This window comes from Tympanuchus pallidicinctus, unplaced genomic scaffold (genome assembly GCF_026119805.1).
Source record: "Tympanuchus pallidicinctus isolate F22 unplaced genomic scaffold, pur_lepc_1.0 scaffold31, whole genome shotgun sequence".
NCBI lineage: Eukaryota > Metazoa > Chordata > Aves > Galliformes > Phasianidae > Tympanuchus > Tympanuchus pallidicinctus.
This window is the reverse complement of record NW_026294749.1, coordinates 7,842,518-7,866,299: the sequence shown is the minus strand read 5'-3', so window position 1 is coordinate 7,866,299 and position 23,782 is coordinate 7,842,518. Positions and strand designations below refer to the sequence as shown.

The 23,782-nt window shown below is 42.4% G+C and overlaps 1 protein-coding gene across 1 annotated transcript; it reads left to right on the top strand.

Annotated features, from left to right (window-relative positions):
* The first annotated feature begins 1,985 nt into the window (after nt 1–1,985).
* Nucleotides 1,986–10,915, top strand: STMND1 (stathmin domain containing 1). The gene is made up of 4 exons (XM_052697844.1): nt 1,986–2,190; nt 3,003–3,183; nt 5,346–5,500; nt 10,501–10,915. Exons 1-4 carry the CDS (start codon nt 2,107–2,109, stop codon nt 10,771–10,773), a joined length of 693 nt encoding a protein of 230 aa, XP_052553804.1. The 5' UTR covers nt 1,986–2,106; the 3' UTR covers nt 10,774–10,915.
* The last annotated feature ends 12,867 nt before the right edge of the window (nt 10,916–23,782 follow it).

Below are 23,782 nucleotides of genomic sequence, written 5' to 3'. Positions count from 1 at the left end.
GATCTTCAGTCTGATCAGTCTGAAGTGTGCAGCTCCTATTGCTTGAAAACAATGACCATTTTGGCAACTTAATCACATGCGTGAGATATCAAGGCTCAGACTTTAGGTGTACAAACTGTAAAGATCTGAGAAGGTTCTTTTCATTTCAGCAGAATAAACAAGTGCAATTCTCATGACATTTGTTATATCCTGCATATTCTATTTCTTTAAATGATCACCTATTTTTCTTTTTATGTACCAAGAATTAATTTGTAAAATATGAATCATAAAGGTTACCTTGTTTCCAGTTATGCTAGAACCTACAATCTTGATCAAACTTGATCAATTTCCTTACTTCAGAAACTGAATTTCAGTTTCTATTTTATTACTTGCATTTGAAGGAGCAAATAAAAATCACCTTTCTGCAATGACTAAAATATCACCTACTGCTTACTTACAAACAGGTTTTAGAATTGCACCATCCCTGCAAGCGTTTAATCAGAAATTCAAACAAGAAATTCAGCCTGTACATCACGTCCTGACACACGCTGAGTAGCAATTATATTTCAGCATTACCACACAAACCTACAAACCTCTGCTAGTGGAAAGGAACAACAGAAAAGCAACAACAATGAATCAGCGCACCAAAAGGTTGACTTGAGTTCTGTGCGAGTTCAAAGTAGACATAAGAAACAGGCCTCCTTTGATTGTGCATAAAAGGGAGAAAAAGAAGAAAAATTGTACAGACTCATTTCTTAAGAGACAGGATAATCACATTTGATTCTTTCCGGCAGCTCTAGGATGCCAGCACAGGTAGGTATGAACAGTCATGCACAGAGGGATGTTAGCTACAGCCTGGAAACCATATAATAGCCTTAGTGCAGTGCTTTGCACAATAGAATAAGGCATGCTGAGGCAGAGAAGATTACTTCAGGCTCATTGCCACGTAAAAGAGGTTGTGGCTTTCCAGCCACCCCAGCTGACTCGTTTGGACTGCAGACAAGAGAAACACAGAGGGCTGCCTGCAACCGTGCCTCCAGAATGATCTCCCAGGCTGGAGTCCTTCTCTCAGTGCTGGGGTTTGTTTGATTCTGAAAGCTCATCAACCTTACCACTTGAAGGGCTCATTTGTCATGTAAACATCTCAGTTTCACATACATGGAAAAAAATGGCAAGTTTTACAGTTGGTTTTCCAGTACGAACCAGAGTAAGGTCACAAGCTGACACTGATTTGTTACCAGGGTCTCAGGACTCAACAAAAATACCGTCTCACTGGCATAAGGTATTTTGAATACTTTGATTTTATGCAAAATGCCTGCTTCTTTCATTATTTGTAAAAATAATTATTTCTTCCAACTTCAATACTTGTTGATCTCAGCTAAAGTAACCCGAGACACGATCAGCTATGATCTTCAACTGGCAGCACTCTGTTCCTATTTCTCTGACAGCTTTTACAAAATCTTGGAAGCACAAACTGCGGTGTTGGGTTCTTTCCCCCTCCATCTCCTACAAACATCTATCTCAAAGGATGCGAGCAGATGCAAACAGTAATCAAGACATTATACAACGATTTCAGAGGACATTTAAAACATTTTCCTTAAGCACAGCCAGCCTGTTTCCTGACTACATCTCCTCTCATTTAAAAATTTGCCAAGCTGTTTGGAATGCTAAAATTGGGAGTTATTTTTTTCCCCAATTTCTAACGGAGATGAGAAATACTTAAGAAATCTGACCAGAGACTGATGTATATTTTACTTTATCTGATAGTATGTTATTCCTAAAGAAAAAAAAAAGATGATAAGCTGGAGACACTCCAATATCGTAAGTTCAGTTCCCTCAGGAGGTTCACTGACCCCCTCAGTGACCAGCAGATCAACATCTCCAGCTAGCTGAGAAGAAGCACATTCCCTCTCAGCTTCAGATGAGGGAGCCTGGTCAAAGACAATGAGGTCTGCACGCCAGGACACAACATGAAAGCCTTCTGTGGTGCTATTTATTGTAGCAACAGGCGCGGGCAGCAGTTTGATGCCATGGTGATCATGAATAACCAAACTCCCAGTGATGAGATGAGGGCATTTCCACTGCTTGGACTTGCAACAGGGAGAAGCAGATGGTCCCCATTTCATCATGGGCTGCAATACATCTAAAAGGGTTGCTGCAGCACAGCTGTCTTCTGAGGAGCTACAAAACAACCATGAAGCCAGAATCCAGGTAGCGATTTCTTCCTAACAGTCTCTGTACAGAGTATGTTATGAGATGTCTTAGCACGGGAGTGTACAAGGATATATGTATAGAGAGAAGCAGTTCTGCTGTATCTCAGAGTCTGTCAGGGAGCTCTTTATGAACAGTGTTATCTCTTAGCTTCATATGAGTCTTAAGCCAGAGGGGAATGAAACTCACCATTTGGCCACGTGCATGACCTGATTTTACAGCAGCTGAAAATTTGCCTCTCACAGTCTGCATCATTTTGCAGCACTTCAGCAGGGTACATATTGCCTCAAAAAATTGTTTTCAGGCAGAGAGCTTGTATATATCCAAATATTACATGAAACATGTGCATTTTGTGAGGTTTGCACAATTGAACTGGCTGAAACCAACTCAGTCACAAGAATATATCCAGTCTCTACTCCTGCACTGTTTGCAAATGCAAAGCTCTCACTTAGAGAGTTTAAAACCTTACCATGTACTTATTTTAAAATCTCTTGGAGTTGAAATTTCTAACCAATGTCCAACGTACAGATAGCACTTAGAAGTACTAAACCAATACAGCAGTACAGGCAATGGGATTATGGACATATTCAAGATTAAGGTCATTCCTTCCTTTCTGAAATTATATGAGACCTTTCATCACCATGAACATCAATCAATCTGTGACAAAGCACAGATACGTATCACGAATGTCACTATATTCCACTTTACTCTGAACGTGTCAAGCCTACAGGACTATTCTAGAGACTGCTTTCTCCTTACACATTCAGGAGTCCTCCAGGACTTCTCTCATTCCTTTCTTCATTTTCTTGCAGACTACAAGTGACAGTGCTGACAAAACATGGGCTGCCACCTCACACAAAGGGGCAGCTTGGACAGGGGACACTTCAGAGACTGGAAGCAAACTTGAAGTTGAAGCCAGCGAGGGAGGCTTTCATGAGAAATCAACAGAAAGATTTACACCGTCTGAAAAAAGAAGCAACGCACAAAGCACAGGTGAACAGTAGTTTAAGGTCATATCAGCTCCAGAGAGAGAGACCTAGAAATGAACCATCTTGAGCCTATTGCCAGCCCTCTTCAATTCACAGTAAAGTCACTGCTGTGACACCACAAGGACCGAGCTCTTCACACTGGTTTGAAGCCTTGCAATAGTAGCAGAAAGTATTTCCTAACCACTTGTTATGCTCTGCAGCATGACTCAGCTCTCGCTACCAGAACAGGCAGAAGGGTATATACTTTTCTTGGCAGACTCTGGGAACAGACCAGGAGAACATACTCAGCCTTGTTGTCTCCAGAGGTAGCACTCGCTAACAGGGATTATGGCATGGCACACTGGGAACACACATTGCCCACGGTAGTGCTCTCAGCCTGATGCTATCAAGTCAAGCTTTCCTTCTTTTTTCTTTGCCCCCCCCCCTCCCCCCCTCCAAACAGAACAGCAAACACAATTCTCTTAACTAGCATCAAGTGCAGACAGCGAGTAAATGCCACGCCATTACTTAAGACTGCAGCAGAAAGTTCCAGGGCAAGTTATCATATAAAGAAAACAACAGAATTTCCCAAAGTTATCACAGCATGACGCAGAGATACTTTTTCTGAATTTCTTAAGTGCAAGGGAATGTCTAAGTTGAAACTCTCGTGCAGTCTTAGGATACTGATGTAAGAGATGTTGATGGAAAAGTAGTACTGTCTTCGGTGAATAACAAAGTTTTGTAGTTTACTTTTCAAGTGCTATGAACAGCTTATATTTCATAAAACACTGAACAGAAAATCTGAAGTGGCTATTTACTCTTTCTTATATAGAAGGGCTCCAATAACATATTCCAAATTGAACACAAAAGGAGTAATTACTGATGTTTGCTATTCATTAAAGAAGACTTAACTCCCAACGCCACAGAAGGATGTGATGAAAGGATTTCATTTCAGATTGAACAAAATGATTTGCTTGCTCTGAAATTAAGTGTTTCATTTAAGTTCATTAAGCTGAGTTCCTTTCCTTTGTCCTTGCTAAAAAGACAACTTCACAGGAAATTTCTGAACAGAATTTTTGAAATCGTCCTTCAAGCTTCTGTTTCAAGAAACAAAAAAGAGATAGTGCAGCTTCTTTTTTTCTCCTGAATGAATGCATTAGTGAAACTCATACAAATGGACGTTGCTAATCAATATTGCCCATTTATCATGCTTTTTTAAAAATTATTACTATTATTTGCCAAAGGATGTTTTAGCATATACAGCCTTCTGGTATTTACATGCACTGGCAGACATCTGAGCCTTGGTACCTTTTGGGTGACTGATTCAGTTATTTTAGGAGAGAGAGGGAGTCAACTTCTACAAGATGGTAGACGTTTTGTATTTGTGTTTTACAACCAGAAATTAAAGAAAAGCCAACACTGCCATAGCCACTTTGCTTAAAAAGATGGGCAGATATCAAGTAACTGTGATTTTGACTTGGTCCAAGTATTCTTCATACAAAAGCTCTATTTTCTGCCAGTAGGGACTGGGCAGATGGGATAACTGTCAGCTGAGGGTTGAAATACCTGATAGGTCTTGGCAAACTCGTTGCTTAATCATGTCTAATAAGTGGAAATTAACAGCCCCTCAGAAGGGTTATCAAAGTAATTTGGAATTATTCTTAACTGTTGTTTATAAGTACACGATTAAGTGTTGGAATGCATGTGGTAATGCTTAAATGAAGCAGCACTGTTGCAACAAAAATCATAAGCCATGAAAGCATATGAAAATTTGCATTCATCTAACAGAAGAGCACGGTGATTTTTACAAGACAGCCAGTGTAAGATGGGATAATACAAGCCTATTAATGGGTCCTCTCTAACCAGCTCACACAGTGCTTAAGAACTTGAACTGTAAACAGCTGTCCATAGCCTCTCTTTGGGAACGAATTGTCTTCACAAACCTTCAGCACCTGCTTCCATGCATTTGGCCCTCTGGGTATAACTGGCCATACTGGGAAACTGAACTCCAGTTTTCCAGACATCAGAAAGCTTACTGCAGCATTTAAGTCATAAAGAGAGCCTCAAGCAGGCCTCCTCTACAGCATGTTCTCGGAATGCAATCTCTTCAATTAAAAGCTCACCTTGAAGATGGTGTTCAAACAAAACTTCATGATTTAAGTGCTTTGATGTTTTCATCTTTTCAAGATGCACTGCTCACCAGTGGGTTCATCAGCAAATCACGGCCCTTACAAGAAACAGAGAGACAAAAATCATCAGACATTCTTGAGGAGTTGAGGATGCAGGGAATAATCGGGAGCCAAAGTACTGCTGCCAGGACTGGAGAAGCACACGAAAACAAGGTGAGCATCATCACACAACACAAGATCTCTGCTAAGGAGTTCTGACTCTTTTGTGAGCTCCATGAGAGTCGATTTCTCTACACGCACAGCATCCAGACAGACCTTCTCTATGATTTTAGAGGCAAGATGTTGAACATAGAACTGTATAATGAGGATGCTAATAAAACAAGCTGGCAGTAGTATTCATTCAGTTGTTTACAGCTTCCAGGCTTGTTTCAAATGGGTACAGAAGAGAAAGGGGTGGTATTAAGAGACTAGTTCTTTGAACAACTCACTGGAGAGTACATGCCATAAACTTGTTTCTCAAGTCCACAAAACTATGAGAAACATCACTAATAATTACTAATAATTACATTTGCATTTGATCTCAGACTGAAAAACCATTAGAAAATGTTGTGAGCTTTTTTTTGTCTAGTTATGTTGTTGTTTTGATTTCTAAAAAATAATTTTATAGAACAAGTATTGGATTAAGAAACAAGTGTCCATTTTCTTTTCATTCTGAACAATAACCTCAGGCCTATTTTGGCTTCTGAACTCAAGCTCGTTCTTTGTTGTTAAGCATTGTGCTAAGGATCAGTTGCTTTTTACAGATAGGGCTTCAAGTACAGATGGTGGGAGGGAGAAAACCCATAAGGAGATTGTAAGAAATTTAACACCATTTGTGGCTGCATCCAAAGCACAATCCTTGGACTGACTGGACACAGACAATTCAAGCTCAGACCAAGGATGATTCTGAGTAGCTTTGAAGTTTGAGGCATTTACTCATCTCTAACCTTGACCACTTACATCAAGGTAACGTGGAAACTTTCATAAAAGGCACTGAACAAGTCTCACGTAACGGCCTGGCTAGTGGTGCAGCACAATACACTTCCTACTGTGAGTATTCTGGAAATAGGGACTGAAAAATATCCGAGTGCAGCTCCTCCGTAGCCTTTACTTACTTTGCTCAGACATTTATTTTTTATTTTTTGGAGTATCTGAGAGGAATATTCCCTCTGTGGCTAGATTTAGTTAACATCCTGCAGGCAGATTTTTGTATTTTTCCCCTTCATAAAACAGGTGAGCATCTGTTCTTTTTTTCCCCTCCCGTATTAAAAAGCTCTCTGCTATTAAATGGCACATACTCTTTTACTGACAGAAGCTCAGTTTGAGCTACTTCTCCTTAGGGAATTTCTCTATACCACCTCCTTACAGAACAAGAGTCCTATGATGTTGGTGTTTTTTCCCCCTCAACAGTATTAAAAAATGAATTAATGTGTATATACCAATACAGCTTTTAAAAAAGCGAGCCTTGAACTTTTCACCAAAAAAGCCAAATTTTCCAAGTGATATTTCACATTTGAGCTGGGCCCACTGCTGGGCAACCTACAACTGAAAACATAAACCTGCCACTAGCTGCTAGCTCTCCCTTAGAAGCCATTGAAAAATTGGCCTGTGCTGCCTCCTGTAAGAATAATTTATTACGTTAGAGCTAAATTATCGATGAACAGAGGGTCTATATGCACTGAATACAGACAGTAGAAAAGGGTTATTACCCTAATGCATTCCAAATTACAACACGTGGTGCTGGATTGTGAGCATTAACACACGGGTAAATTCACACCTGAAATTTTGGAAATGACCACATGTAAGGACAAATGGCTTTGTAGTGAATTTCAGTCCAGCACCAGGTGTGACAAGGAAAAGAGTTTTCATAGTGCTAAGCTTTTCATAGCACTATGAAAGACTAGTATAACCAGGTTTGGGGTTATTTTTACAGTAATATTGGAGACTGAGATATCCTTGTGGGAGCTCTGCTTTCCTGCGTGTAATTCTACTCCATGTAAGTATCTGCATCTCTTAAGCTTTGTAGCATTACCTGTCCTCTCAGGATTTCCTACCATTGCCAAAACTCTGAAACCACTGCACTAGAAGCCTTCAGTCTTTTGACTTGTCCTTCACTTTATCCTGAACCGCTTGTTTCTAAGCATTGCTGCTCTAAAGGGTAAGTACTTCTGAGAGCAATGTTTTGGGGGGCTAGTCTAACAGAGCCACGAAGAGCTGCTCACACAACAAGATTAACTACTCTCTGTAACTTTAACAGTGACTGCTGTCAAAAATTTCAGCAGAGCCAGGACTTCCACCTAAATGGCAGATATCAAAATTTCTTTGTGTGATTGTGTTTTGGCATTCAGGCTTTTTTGTTTTCTGTTTTTTTTAAGAAGTAACAACTATTTTTCTTCCAGCACTTGAAAATATTTTAGCTGAAGTCCAATGTGACAGATTTTCATCCTCACCACTGCCGAGTTACATTAAGCTTTTCTTTAGTTCATTAGTGGCTAGTTGTAGCATATCATCAATCAAGTACCTTTTTTCCAAGTCTACCTTTAGAAACACTCTGATGTGTGTGAGCTAGAGGGTAACCAGAAGGATCCAAATATATTGTCTCAAATGGAACTGCCTATGGGAATTTGATCTACTTATGAGTTCCTATTTATAGAAGATATGCATAGGTAATTATTTTAGCTTTTCCATTGCAGTTAGCTTTCACTATGGGTTCCCAGGGTTTTGAAGAAGCTGACTGAGGTGGTTGCCAAGCCACTCTCCATCATATTTGAAAAGTCTTGGCTGTCAGGTGAGGTCCCAGGTGACTGGAAGAAGGGTCACATCACTCCCAGTTATAAGAAAAGGAGCAAGGAGGACAAAGTGCAAGATTTTGCACTTGGGCCAGAGAAACCCCAGGAACACAGACTGGGAGGAGCAATCCTTGAGAGCAGCCCTGCAGAGAAGGACCTGGGGATCCCGGCAGATGAAAAACTGAATGTGCACCAACAGTGAGCAGCTCAGAAAGCAAATGGTATCCTGGTCTCCATCAGAAGAGGTAATTGTTCCCCTCTACTCTGCTCTTGTGAAGCACCATCTGCAGCACTGTGTCCAGGTCTGGGGCCTCCAATACAAGAAAGAGAGGGATCTGTTGGAGAGGGTCCAGAGGAGAGCCACAAAGATGACCAAGGGGCTGGAGCACCTCCCCTCTGGAAACAGGTTGAGGGAGCTGGAAGCCTACAAACAGGAGGGGAATCAATTCTTTGAAAGGGTAGATAAGTGCAGGACAAGGGGAAATGGTTTTAAGTTGAAGGAGGGAAGATTTAGGTTGGATATCAGCGGAAAGTTCTTTACCAAGAGAGTGGTGAGGTGCTGGAACAGCTGCCCAGAGAGGCTGTGGATGCCCCGTCCCTGGAGGTGTTCAAGGCCAGGTTGGATGGGGCCCTGGGCAGCCTGGGCTGGTATTGAGTGTGGAGGTTGGCAGCCCTACCACAAGCAGGGGTGCTGGAGTTTGATGATCCTTGAGGTCCCTTCCAACCCAAATCATTCTGTGATTCTATGAGTCCTTGAACCTATGAGGACTCCTGATCCCTCACAGCTGTTTAATTCAAGGAAAATTATTTTCTCAGCTTACAGGAACACATAACTACCTGGAAAGCACCATTGTTGCTGAGCACCCCACTCAGCACAGACGCACAGGGAAGAATTCAATTTGCCTCTTCCATTATAACCCACAGTTTATCTTTGGTGAGGAAGGACAATCTCAGCTTGCAATACATTCCCACATTAGGGTTCAGCTAGAAAGTCCTTTGTCATTAGAAAGAAGAGTTGTTTGTTTTTTGGGGTTTTTTTTCCCTTTTGGAAAAAAAACAGTTGTTTCATTTTTACAATGATTGAACATTGTGCAGATTTCTTGTATGTCACCTGCATTCAGAACATCCCCTCTGAATACTGGTTTTCTTCCTACTGATTCATGCTCCACCTTCATCTCACTAAATGAGTCACCCTCTATACTATTTGCAGCACTTAACACTTCTGGCAGTGAGGTCTGACTTACAGAATTATTTAAGGCTGCAAAAGTATGGCAAGCAGATATCCCAGGAGATTTATAAACAGGACAGTGTATTTCAGCAACCAGAGGTCCCTGGTTTGACTTCAACACTGTTAAAGCTGCTTATAGTAGACTTCATCCTCCTGGCTGCTCAGATAATCACTGCATCTTTCCAGGAATAGAGATCTAGGACTGGGCTGCTCATTTGCATGCAACAGAGGCCAGCAGTAATGTGATTATGAAGCTTTAACAAAACCATCCTTAAATTTCTTCAGCAGTAGTATAGTAGCTTCCTTTTCTTTACTGAATTCCCACATCAACTGGGTACACAGCAACATTAGAAGCTTCACAACAACATTAAAAGCTACTCATCGCTTGCCAGAAAATGGGAACTCTCATTGCAACAGCACTCCTGAGCAAGTGAACACTCAGATTATTACCACATTGCTATTTACAGGCTTCCTTTGGTACCTGAGTCTATCACTTCTGCAGCAAAATGTCAATCCAACATCAAAATAGACTCTGCTGAAATATTTTAATGTCTCTACAGAGAGATGCCCTGGAAAAGATGCTGAAGAAACCACCAGCTAGGCTGGAAAAAATGTGGTTTGGAAACAAGGAAGCGAATGATTTTTACAGCGAAGGACATGAAGGCTGCTGGAGAGAAAGGGGGAAAAAAAGAAAAAAAAAAAAAAAGAGGTCATCTGATTCTGTTGTGTATTCTTCAGCACTTGCTTTACCACATGAAATCCTCTGCTTTTTACAAACTGACCTAAAGCAGAGAGTTTGTGTGCAGGCTGCTACCAAAATGCATTCAATGGCAGCAAGTGGATCCCGTATTCCTCTCATAGATTTTGAAAGGCCAAGTTAATAGTTTAATTTAATAAAAAAAAGCCTGAAAGATTATCCTAAAAATATGCAGAGGGGAAGCTTCTAAAGCAGTTTTTCCTGCAATTAAAAAAAAAAAAAAAAAAAGCATATTCCATGCAGACAAGAGCAAATTGGCTGAGTTCAGTGCTAAACTGGAGTGATGTTGTGATTGCATTTGGGTACAAAGATAGAAAGAAATGCTGCATATGATCAATGAATCTTCTTCCTACTTCCATCCCTCTTTACAAAGCACTGGGGTTTTTCTGTTTTGTTTTAGGTTAGGGAAAAGGAACTAAACAGGAGACCACAACACATTGCATTTTATCCAGCAACAGCCCGCCAAACTACAGGTAAACAGACTGAGAAGGACTGCCCAAGTTTTCAAAGTCAAGAAAGCACAGATGCCCCTCAGTCATCACCTTTACATGGTGAGATAAATGTGCTGCTGCAGGAAATAACTGCAGAAGAAACCACAAATTATTACACTGAGGACTTTACCATTGAGTCTGATATAACTTACAACTGTATCAATGAAACAATCTGGATTTAAGCCACCCTGCAAAGAAGGAACCTCTCTGCTCCCTGCTGCTTTTTATCTCAGGGCTTAAGAAGATGATTTACCCTGAGCTGTGGTTACCTATTTCACCTTGGAAAAGTCTAATTTCACATTTTTACACACTAGTTGAAGGAAACAAAACAAATAAGAAAAGGAAGAGGCAAATTAGTGACCTGCCAGTCTCTTAGTTGGATTACATACATATGAATACAGTTCTATTGCACTTAACTCTAGAGCAGAGAACAGGAGTTTGGAAAGGCACAGAAGGAGGAGTGTGCAAGGAAAAAAAAAAGCCTGAACAGCTACAAGATTTGGGGTAGTAAAACACAGTGGAGACCTAAACCTAAGAACAAAGAGTTTTAACTTACTGTGCAGGCAGAGATGTGAAAGCTTCAGACATTAAGGCAACAACAGGCCACGGGAACATCTGTGTACACAGAGCAAGGACTAATACTGAAACTGCAGTGGAGAAAACAACCAATTGGCTGAGATATAAAAGCACAGGTGAGGACAGGAAGAATGTGATCAGTCTCCATGGGAAGGACAGGACTGTTTCCATAACAGAGCTATAAATTTGCAATCTTCCATTCCCTACCTCTTACACACATATACCCAGCTCTTCCAAAATCAGTGTAACAGCAATGGTTGCATTTGTGCTTTGCCTCTTACCAGCCCTACCATCCCCTTCTGGTTCATCTCTAAATATGCCTAATCCTTACTTTCATACCACACTCACTCCCACCTATACTGACTTTTTTAATTCTTTACCTCCAGCTCCTGATGAAGCATTCTTCCTTTCTGCCTTCCAAGCCAAGGAAATTCAATTGCAGTACAGGACCATTGCTCTCTTCACCAGGCACTACAGAAAAGAGAAAAACTTAGCCTTTATTTGTACAGCCTCATTGTGGTTCTCCCCATTACTCCCAGGAAACTAAATAAATTAATAAACAATGCTTGTGCTGAAACATTAAAGGTAGGAACAAGATCTCATCTCATTACTCAGGCAGCTGGGATCCCACCTGAGCAGCTGAGTGAGTAAGCTCATCAGGAAGAGACCAATGCTTCAGGTTTGGCCATGTTGTTGGTTTTTAAGAAAAAGATGGGACACAGCAGCAAACAGAAAAGCAGTACTGACAATTACCCTGTGTTGCCTGGAAAGAACTGTAAAAATACTGAAGAGTAACAAACTTAGGAAAAATAAGAACTTCGGTCAGTTGGCTTGAAGTCATCCAACAGTCTGACAGGCAGGGGAAGCAGGAGATTGAGGATGTGTTTTCAGCATACAGTTAACCAATGTTGTTCACTGAATTTTCTCTCAGATACCTTAAGTTAAGGAATAGAATGAAAACACCTGTCTGTGTGTGCATACATCCACACAGACTGTTGTACTGAGCTGATGAGCCTCCTTTTACAGGAAGGTAAGGACACTGAAGCACCAGTAGTTGCCCAAAGCCTTCCTGTGGTTTCAGAAGGATGGGACAAACTGTTCTTGTCCCCACCCAACGTCCTTTCTTCCACTATTTCCCAGATAAGGATTTTAGCTCCCTGCAGCACAAAAGGCCTCGTGACACAGAGAGAGAAGCAGAGCAGCAGGCAAGGTGCCTTTCTGCACCGTGACCACCTGTGGGCTCCTACCTGGCTCAGCTGGGTCAGACACACTGCTCTCCCAAATCAGCAACGATGGCCTGAGAAAAGCAACAGTAAACAGGAGAGCTTCTGAAGGTGTCGCTTTACAACAGAGTTCAAATCTCTCTGCCGGTAACATTTGCTTTACTAACAAGAAAAGCAGTTAAAGCTTGCCTTACTGAGTTGTGTATTTACCTGAAAACTAATCTAACGCCTACTGAAAGGCATCCATGTCTTCCCACTGCCTTCAGCAGATGTTGGACTCGCTCCTTAATGCACAGCAGCAAAGCAGGGAGAACAGAGCTACATCTCAAGCAAAGGAGCTGCCCGCTGTTCTGCCTGCACCCAGAGGAACAGGATGTTGTGCCTGCTCCAGCGAATACACCAACGCTGGCACGACCTGACAACGGCAGGGCTCTCGGCGGGCGTAGACACAAGGGAGGAGCACCGTGCCTGCTTTTAAATCACCACGCCGCTCCTCGGGCCCTGTCGCAGCCACAGAGAGCAGAGCTCAGCGCTTCCCCTCCGCTCCCCGTGAGGAGCCGCCACGAGGCCTCCCTTCAGGCTCCACGCCCGGCCCTGCCGCCCCCACGCCCAGCAGGTGTCACCCTGCCCCGCGCAGCTCCCCGACGCGCCCCGCTCCCGCTCTCAGGCCGCCAGCCCCTGCTCGCTGCCGCCCCGCTGCGGCCCAGCTCGGCGCTGCCTCGGGGCAGCTTTTGTCTCTCTCTCGTTTCTCTTGCATTCCTCGTTCGGCTCCTCTGTCCCTCCGGCGTTCTTCCTGTTTGACCCAGCTCTCTTTTCTCTCCAGCCTGCGGGCAGTCTCCATCTCGCCCTTGCTGCTCTGAATTTCTCTACATTCTCCCAGGATGGGGATGGCAAGAAGTGAGATCTCTGACCGAGCCGTGCGTGAACTCGGCGTGCATCTTGCTCTGCAAGCAGCCCGAGGAGCCCAGTGCTGCAGCGCAGCACGCTTGCAGCTGTGCCCCGTGGAGCTGCACTCTTCCCTAATTTGCTCTGTGTGCATTTCAATACCACCTGGAATGATGAAACCCAAATCTGTCCCTAAAGCTTTACCCGAGCTGTGCATTAGCTGTCTGCCTCTTTAAATGTACCTAAGGCCAAGCAGAGTTATTACATGGTGGGGGTAAAACTCAGCTATCTGCGGCGATGCTTTGGCATGAATTCAGGAAGCCTTCCGTGCTGGGAAGGGCCATTAAACAATGTCATCTGACCTCCTGCACATACAGAACATCGCGTTTAATTATTGGCTGTGGTGCTGCGGGGTACAGAGGGATCTAAAATGAAAAATCAGAACCGGGGCCCTCCAACCTCGCTTTGTTTTCCTACGTTAATTTGACATTTCAAAATAACTTGGCTGCTTCTCAAGTGCTGTCAGAAGGGCTGGTTTCCCTTTGAGGAGCAGTAACTTCTGATTTCAGGCAGTACATCAAGAGAAACCATCATTTCTCTTCCCAGCACAGAGCCGGCGAGTACTGAGAAGAGATGTGAGTGATTGCATAAGCCACTACTGAAGAAATCCCAACCGGCAGAAGATCTCAGGTCGCACCGCACGAGGGGGAGTCTGGGGGCAGAGGGCACAGCAGAGGGCTGGACTCAGGAGGAGAGAGGGTGGGAAATGGAATGCTTTTGCAGAGAAGCCTCTGCTGCACAACCCGTCCCAGAGTGGGAATAACAAAAATATTTCCCTCCTTCTCCTTTTGAAAAACCAAACCATTTGATAAAACAAAGACACAACTTTTACAAAGAAGAAATGGCAACAATCACACCCAGCAGGGACTCCATTTTGCTCGGTGAATTCCTCCTCTTTTCCTGTTGTCTTGCAGATTAGGAAGGCATGGGATAAAGAGATCTTGTCAGGGATATTAATGGAGCCCTCCCTCCAGATAACTCCAGAGGCTCTGGTCCCAGCCCCTCTCACCACGAGGCAGCTCGCTGGGGAGATGTGTTCCCAAACAAGCTGATAGAGGCTATCTCGGGGTGTGAGGATGGAGCAGGGTACAAACACCCTTCCCAGCTGTGTAACCCCTGAATGCCCTCACTCCCAGCCACCCCGCTAATGTTTCTGCTGGGGTTTTATGCTGTGCAGTGGTTTGTTCTGAAATAGAGACCTGACAGATCAATGAATAGCAGAATATGCTTGCTGTCTACAGCGCTTTCCCACTTCACTGATATTTTGCTTTCTTGCTTCTCTGGCAGTTTTACTGTATACAGTGTTTTTGTTTTAGAGAGGATAGTGAGAGAAAGACCATGAAGGAGGTAAACAAACACAGAGAAGAGATTTACAAAGACAGCCCAGGGAAATTTTTTTCTGCTCCAGATGGAAGTTTTTAGTGCGCTGTGGCAGCATGTAGTGCCCAACCACTCCAGTATGCTGATAGGACTGCTTCCGTTACTTTGAGCCTATTTATATTCGAGATGGACGTAAATAAATATAAGCCAGCTATGATATGGAATGATGATTATTGGCAGCGGCATCTCTAAGAGCTGCTTAGACTACAGTTGTGCTTAAAAACCAAATGTATGAGAACCAGCTGCAGATCTACAAAATGTAGAAAGTCCTGCGAGGAACTAAACATTTCCTTCTGATGTTGTCCTCTCATGTGGTTGTTACCTTTCCTGTTACACTCGCTGGATGCTTAGAACTGGAGACATGAATAGTTGAAGTTACAGAGACAAGGCTCCCAGGCTGGAACCGCAAAGGACCTAAATTCTCAGTAACACAGTGTTATGCTGTGACTTCATCTATGCTGGAAAATCAAACATGCCTGAGCCAGATGGCATGGAACATCAATAACCATCCTATCAAATTCTGTCATCGCTAAAAAATGTCTGTATCTGAACACAGGAATGGTCCTCGATCATAATATCTTCTGAATTATAACTTGGAGCTGCCTTGGAAAGCTCTAATTGGGAAATGTAAAAACTGCTGGAGATTGTTTGGACAGTTTAGTTTATATTTGGAAACCTTCCTGGCCACTGTTTAAACTACTGGGGTGGACATTGTCTGAAACTATGTTTTTCTCATCTTTCTAACATATGTGATGGTCCCTCTTCTCTATATTATGTCCTTCCAATTATATGGCCAAGAGACTTAATTATCCCCTTATTTCATACGTACCAGATAGAAATCAGCTATTTTAGTGACTGTCATATTCAACACCAAATTCATTAAACTGCACCCAGAATTCTTGATAGAAGCTCTGAGCTTTTATCACCATGACACTAGTGACTGATAAGACTCGTGTTCTCCCTATTCCCTGAGAGATCCTGGAAAATCACCCCTCTCCTCTGCAAAGGCAGTTCAGTCTTCCTTTAGGAACTCTTGTTCTCTATAGGGGGCTGGCAAGCAAAAGTGAGACTAGAGAAGGCTTTCTAACCAACAGCTCATGAGGTAGGAAGCCAACCAGCCAAGCTGCTTCTCAGTACATTCATGCCTCTCCCAGGATATGAGCATTCAAAAGTAAAAGATACTTCATGATCCTATAAGATACAAGCACTAGATGGAGCAGCGGGCAAACTTCTGTACTCTTTTTTTGCTCATATGCAATCCATGAAGTTACCAGATAGCCCACTTGGAATTTGAGTGGAGTTTTCTTAAGGCACCTGTTTAGTCTTCCAGACATTTCCCCACATGGAGAAAAAGTTACCTTATTGAAAGGGAAAAAGGCATATTGTTAGAAAACAGGATCATGATTCTAAAGGTAACTTGGAAGGAGAGAAAGGGCTGTTGTACACAGGTCGCTCTGAAAGTAATGTCTCCTATTTATTTCCTTGGAAATGACAACAGATACAAAGAGCACAAAAACACTGCTTGATAGAGCAAATTTGCAACTACAAAACAGTGCTTTTCAACAGCAACCACCATGAACTACGCATTTTCACCAGCAATGAATAAGAGCCAGCATGCCATGCTCATAAAAATCTGCGTGGCCATCCAGAACGTGGCTTGTCTTTCATGTCACTGTCACCACTGCTGAAAGGCACAACCCACCACCTTGCTGTGCTCACATCCACTGCTTGGTCTCCATAAACATTCAGCAAGTATTGAAGAATGTCAGTGGGTGCCACTTTTTCTGCGTGGAGGAATTCAGTGACACACCTTTGCTTCATTCACACTTCCATGTCAGATGCCATTTTCTCAGTTTGCCCTTCTGCTGCCATCTGTCGCACAGCAGTAAAATGTGATGGAATGTTGGTGGGAAGGTTCAACCCCTACTGCCACACCACCAACATCCACCTCTGATGTCGTGGGCCAACATAATAAAATAGGGGGCATTACTTTCAGAGCAGCCCTCATATAGACCTTTAATCATTTGAGAATGCCACTGTGAAATTCATCTTCCTTTAACAGACAAGGGACAGAAATGGATAGGAGATATTTCCAACCCTTCCCTTAAAAAAAAACAATCTCTGTCAACCAACAGCTAATGCTTAGCTTATCAATCCCTCCACTGCGCCTTGCTCTGTCACCTCAGTTCCCTGTTCTGGCTTCTCAAATGAACACCCTTTGGAGCTGACTGAATAATCTACTTTCCACTTCAAGGCACTGAATAAATGGGGGGAAAAACAAACAAACAAACAAAAAACCCATGTGAATTGAGTGCGGAATTATTCGATTTAGCTTGAAGACCACCTATTTTAAACCTCATTGTAAAAACGAAAGGGGGTCACTTTTAAAATGAAAAGTGAAACCAGATTGTTTCAGAAGTGACACTTTGAGGTCTTACCCTTTCTTGCTTTTTCCACTCCAGGCTATTTATCAAAGTTTCTAGTACCCAAAGTTGCCAGTTTCGTGGCAAATGAATTTAATTCTCCAGAAACTGCAAGTGTCCCTTGCCAGATTACTGAGGAAATAACCGTAGAATATAAAAGGATTTCTTGAGAGCTATCTGAAGACTTATTCATGTCAGCAGATATATAACCATATGCAAACATTTATACAATCAGAAAGCTGACGGCAACCCCAAATTCTTCTAATTTTTTTCCTTGCTCTTTTCTAAAATGCTTCCTAAATTTGCCCAATGGTTTGTACAGAATCCATCAGTCTGACTTCTTGCATACTCCTAAGATGGAGTATGATGCAGTAAAGCTGTTAGTTAATGGAACTCAAGCATCAACTGTCTAACGAGTGTTGTCTGGCTGCAAAAACAACTTATTTTGTATTTTATGACCCAATGTAGCATCACACTGCATCTCTCACCAACTCTGACTTCATCTCTCAGGAGATCTGACAGTGACTTTCGCTGCAAGGAAGAAGGAAGACCCCACAGCAGTAATTACTGCCTTATTCACCTCGTTCCCCATCTTGCCTTGACCCTTGCAGTCCCTGGTAACAACAGCAGCAGAAGTGATGCACAGGCAGCACACTGTGGTCAGATAGCTCACTCTCACCTCATCTAGCACAGTGCCATGGACAGTCACTGAGGAGGACAGATTTGAGGACACAGGAGACCAACAGTCTCTTTTTGGTGGTGCCCACTGACAGGACAAGGGGCAATGGGCACAAACTAGAACACAGGAGGTTCCACCTGAACATGAGGAAGAGCTTTACTTTGAGGGTGACAGAGCACTGGAACAGGCTGCCCGGAGAGGGTGTAGAGTCTCCTTCTAGAGATGATCAAGCCTGCACACTTTCCTGTGCAGGTTTCTGTAGGGAATCTGCCTTAGCTGAGGGTTGGACTTGATGAGGTCCCTTCCAACCCATATAATTCTGTCATTTTGTGACTTAATTATCAGTGCTTGAAGCTGTCCCTGATCCAAGGGCTGATGGCAGTGTATGTTAACACATGCAATATACCTATGTTAAAACCTGGTTAGGGTTTTGAATATAAGAAAAGTAATGCAAACATCACACCTTAAATCCTACTACAGAGAAATGCAAAAAAGGCACAATTGAAGTGAGCCAAAAGCATTTGGCACTGGAAGGAAATCCCACACAAGAGTGTTTAGTGTCACAGAAAAAGACCTCAAGTTGTATAAATCTGAATGATAGCATTGATCAAGAATGAGAATGTCATGGTCACATCATGGGGAAGAATACCTTGCAGGTGGCAATAAACACTGATAGTGTTTTTGGGAATAATTACTCTGAGTTCACTTTAGCTGTTATTGATATCATTCTAAAGAAGAGAGCAATATAGAATGTCAGCAGAGAAAGGTTTTGAGTTTGTTACTTTATGAAGATTTACACAGTTCCTTATTAATAATAATTTCTACTTATGTAGAGGCTTTTATTAAAGTCTCTCTACAGGAACACCCAATTGATTTTCTGAAGGGAACCACTCGCATGTTGAGGACATGCAAAGTAGATAGAAAATCACTTTCACCTGAGTTTCCATTGGCTGTACAGGAGACAAATCCTGTTCCATGACATAACTGCTCTGCAAAGTTGCATAGCCAGATGGAAATAGGACTATGCCAACACAGTGACTATGCACACCACATTCAGTGGTTGCTTATCATACACATTGTTGTAGTGTACTCCCATTTCAAATGGCAATTGCTCTAAATTATGCTAATGTACTTTAACTGAAGCTCTTCTGTATGAAAGACAAGGTTAACATTTCTTGAACTTGAAAGTCATGCACTTTTTTTGCAACGTGTTATTTCACTTAGTGGAATAACAAAAAGTAGAAGCAGAAACAGACTGCTTGCACTTTTTGGCATCCTTTGTAATGCTGTCATCAAAGTGATGCTGTGGCAAGAGGAATAGCTCAAGCGCATCACCAAGCTTTGAATCATTCTATGCTATTATTTGAAAGTTTCCGTGAAGCCCAAGAGACTGTTAAATTATTGAATGTTAATTTTGGAAATGCAGTATTTCCTATGATGTCTTCACAAAAGACTGAAATTTTGTTTGCTCCTCTTCCTCCTCTTCCTCCTCCTTCTCCTTCTTTTTCTCCTCAAGCAATAATAAAACCAAAGTACAAAATCCCCATGCAACAGCAGATGAAAGAGAACCATGAGACAGTATAAAGCACTACTGAACAATAAAATGAGGACAATCTGCATTAAAAGTTTAGATTCAGTGCATCCCGAAAGAACATACTACTATAAGACCCATGGATCCATCTTCCATGAACATGAAATATAACTCATTTTACGTTTTACAACGGCCATCTACTCAGTGGAGTTACAATGATTTGGGTGGTTGCTGTCAGCTCTGTCTTATGATTGCCAGGAGGCAGCAGTCCTTTTCTCCCAAAGGGCTGTGATGTGTGCAGAGCGAAGGATTTCAGCTATGCTCCTCTTTTCTTCTTTCTTTTCTTTTTTTTCTTTCTTTTTTAACTGTGCTTCGCTTAGGGAGAGCATAACAGCTCTTTTATTTTTGTGATCCTGCCAGAAGGCTGTGAGGCTGGAGAATGCAGGCTGAAGCTCTGTCAGCTTGTTCCTAGCAACACGTATACTCTGCATTTCATATTAGCCCGTTTAATATGATTATGGGACTTTGTTTTCTCATTGCTGAAGTACATTTTTTATTTATGAAGAGGGGCACAGGTATCGCTGTTTTGCCTCGATGCTTCTTTGAAACTTTCTTAAACATCTAAAGCTTTTTTTTTCTGGCAACAAACTTGTTCTCTAACAACAATGGGCTGGGAGTTTTGATAGATCCATTTAGCCTTTTGAGAAACAACTAAATTCTGTGGGTTAACTTGTCTCCTTTTACCATCTAAGGAATATTGGCAAGCTGCAACCATTTTCCTCTGTTGGCCCTTGAAATGATTCTTCATGCTTTTGTCACATAATTAAAATTAGATTATTGCAACTCCCTGCTGGCTGGCCTTAGAGCTTTGTAAACATTCCAGCTGGCCCATAGGTTTGTAGTGAAAGGGATGCACTAAGCATATTCTTTCTTTGTCCTCTTTTCTCTCATCTGTGTTGAAATCACTGCAGTTGCTAACTGCCAGCAGAATGTATTTGGTTATTGCTTTCTAAGGGCAGCGAACATAATGTCAGAGACATTATGTGCCAAAGTCTCTCCAAGCTTTGTTTGAAACAGTCTGGATGCAAGAGCTTTCAATCTATTTTCTCTCCGTCGGTGAGGTCTTTTTCTGCTGAAAAAAGAAGGCAAAGAAGAGGGAGGGAACAGAGGAGCTCAGGCTCCCTTAATGCCACATTCAAAAGGAAAATGCGTACAGCTCTACATGATTTCAAAACCAGGGACTGCCTTTCATTGATTCGTATGTAAACACCATGAACATTATGCAGTTACTTCTTCTCCTATGAAAAACTGACTCCCTTTCCCCTCGAAAGATTAAAGCCATTTTGCAATAACAGCATCTCCTGCTACTGCTAGGCTTTCTGAGTTCAGGAGGCTGCTTCCCTGGCTGACTTCTTTTTATGTCACATTTGCTTATGGACCATTACTCCCACATTCACATCCAACCAGTTCTGTCCTATAAATCTTGTACGTAACATTGTGATTGTGTGAGATTTACTTGATGAGCTTGTATGGATTATTGAATTAAAGTTCTCAAGGGCCTGAATGACTAATTGTTGGGGAGAGAGAACAATGCAGGGATAATAGCGCTTTAAAAGTAAGTAATACTGATGGCATAGTTTGTGTTTGGACATGATTGCTCATCTGTCACATGTACGGATCACCGCTTAGTGTTCCCTGGTTCATGGGCCCATAACCTCTCACCTCTGTAATCAGCTGGTGATTTTTCTGAAAGTGGATTATAAAGGTGAAGAAGCACAAACAGGCAGTAAAGCTGGCTGCCTTGAATTCTCCGTTACTATTGGAGCCCCATCACTTTCACTGAGCCAAGGCTACGTTTGTTCAGATTGAGTTTTAGCATGGTCTTGGCCAGCCAGTGTTATGAAGCAGTGACTATGGGTGCAGACCCACAGTGTAAGTCTGTAAAGTACGATGTGACTTTATTTGTGCTTCACGTTGTCACTCACATTAATTGTAGAATCACAGAACCATTACGGCTGGAAAGAACACTAAGATAATCTAGTCCAACCATAAACCATTCAAGATATATGTTCCAGCATAGTCACCTCTCTGCCCAGTCATTTTTTTCTGTGCTTTTGCTGCCTAGCCCTTTGGGCACCAATGTTTGGTTGTAAAGCTCCGTTACCAGCCAGGGGCTTGATTTTAAATCCCGTGGGCACGGTTCCAGAAAGGCTGCTCCCCCATCCAGCTGAAGGCAGGAGAGCTGCAGGTCTTTGGCAGCTCTGCAAATCAAGACTGCAGCTCCTAGAAGTCTGAGAACACAGTTGATTCTCACACTCAGTTCCTGCCATGGTGCAGTTTGTGACTGCTGGCAGTCACAGCATAACATAAGCTTGGTTTCTCCTTTCCCTTGTCCCACTGGGGCTTTTGCTAACATAAATACGTTACCGTGTGTAAGCAAGTGCTCAGCGCTGCAGTTAATGCAGAGAACAGATCTCCTGTGACAGAGACTGTACTTGCAGTGCCCTGCTGCCTTCCCAGGGCAAACATCTCTGCCTGGGACTGGCTGCTCTGCACTGCTGGCACACCGCTGCCTCCAAGCAGGGCTGGTGCCAGTCTCCCGACAGCCCTAAGTACCGCAGCCAAGGCACCGTGTATCAGGGCTGTGCATGTGTCAAGGACAGGTTTCCCAGCCTGAAATGTCAAAGCAACTGTTTTTCCCTCAGGAGGTGCACTTGTCTCTATGGTGAAGAAAATGTATTATCACAAGTGTTGCCTTTCAGCTCGGAGCTGGCTACAGACTAAACAGGCACCGAATCCAGCAAAGTCTCAGCATCTCTCTCAGCAGAAACAACTCAGATCTTCAGACTTTTTCTTCCAAGAACCAGCCTGCTTCCAAAAGGAGTGAGCTGAGCAGCGACCAGTGCAGCCCTCCCCTCCAAACGTCACACGATAACTGCTTAGAAAGCAACACTTAGCATTTTTCCTACCAAGAACAATTCTCAAACCTGGCATCCTTGTTAGCCATTTTCAGACATTTTCTGGTCATGACCCCTGTTTCAAATTGAGACTCCACTTCTGATGAGCCCTTGACCCCACATATGAGCGTGGATAAATGGCTCCTAACTGGGCTCTGTACTTTGCTCCTAACTTTACAGGCCCCACGCAGAGATGTGACCCCTGGTTTCAAAGGAAGGGATGTGGAGTACTTCAGCTCATGGAGGAATGTGCAGCAGTGTTGCTTCTGCTGGAGGCATGAGAGAATGCTGAGAGCCCACTCCTGAGCAGACAGCAGTTTCATTCTGGACTCAGCTGCTGACTCCAATTGAGTTAGGTGCTGCTGCAAGCTGAAGGAGCCAAGACCTGTAATGTTTTTAACAGTTACAGCAATGCTATAGAAACACAGGTTTCTGGAATATAAAACAAAATTTACTACTTTTACTCTGTAATTTACTACTGGACTAAAATGCATAGGAAGAAAAACTCTAGTTAACTTTCACGAGCAATTTCACATTAGTTCTCCTGTATGGCTTTGTTTCCTTATTTTTTTTTTTTTTAATTAGGACATCTGGGCAGTGACCCAACCGAAGCCTCACATCCCTAAAAGAAGTCTGTCTGACCATAATGTGCATATTCCAGTTTTCATTCACAGGCAAAAACTTATCTATTGTCCAAGTCTTTTTACTCTCTCCTAACCCGAATACAAATTCTAACTTAACTTAAAATAGACATGTCAGAAACACTTGACGTGACCTGCATGCCTTTCAACAAGTGATAATCAAATTTCCTTGCTGTACTAAGGTTAAGCAGGACACATTTCTTTTTAGAAAACAAAATAAAACAAAACAAAACAGCCTCCGTATCATGTTGAATTTGTGAAACACAATGGAAGTTTTTATTTTATGTAAAGGAATTGAAAAGGAGCAAGAGCAGTTAAGAGCAAATCTGCTGAATATAGGATGAGAGTAGGAGGCACACTTCTTTGTGGAACAGCATACATGCAGAGTTAGTGAAAATTAAAGAGCAGAGGGGGGATTATTGTTCTGCTTTTTTCTGTTTATTTATTGTGTAAATTCAGTTTCTCCTGTATAAATATTTAACTTCTCTCTTTCTCTTTGAAAATCAAACAGCAGCAGGGATAAAAAAGCAAAGAATGCAATTGTAAAATTGGCATTTACAGTGGATTTGTGCAGGTTTGGGGTCTGTAACAAATTTTAGTGCATTTGGTATGAAAGTACAAAAGTTCCTACGATTTACTGGAAAGGAATAGCACAGCTCCAAAAGGAAAGTACAGGCAGAGAAGATTGTTCTTTTCGAAGAAAGCAGTGATAATGCAGCAATGTTCTGCAGAAAAAGGAGAGAAGATAAAGGTGTAAAGAAAGAGAAGTTATTCCAATCACTTTTGGCACGGGCTTCCTCTGGAAGTGTTTGTCCCAGCAATATAAACAAACAGGC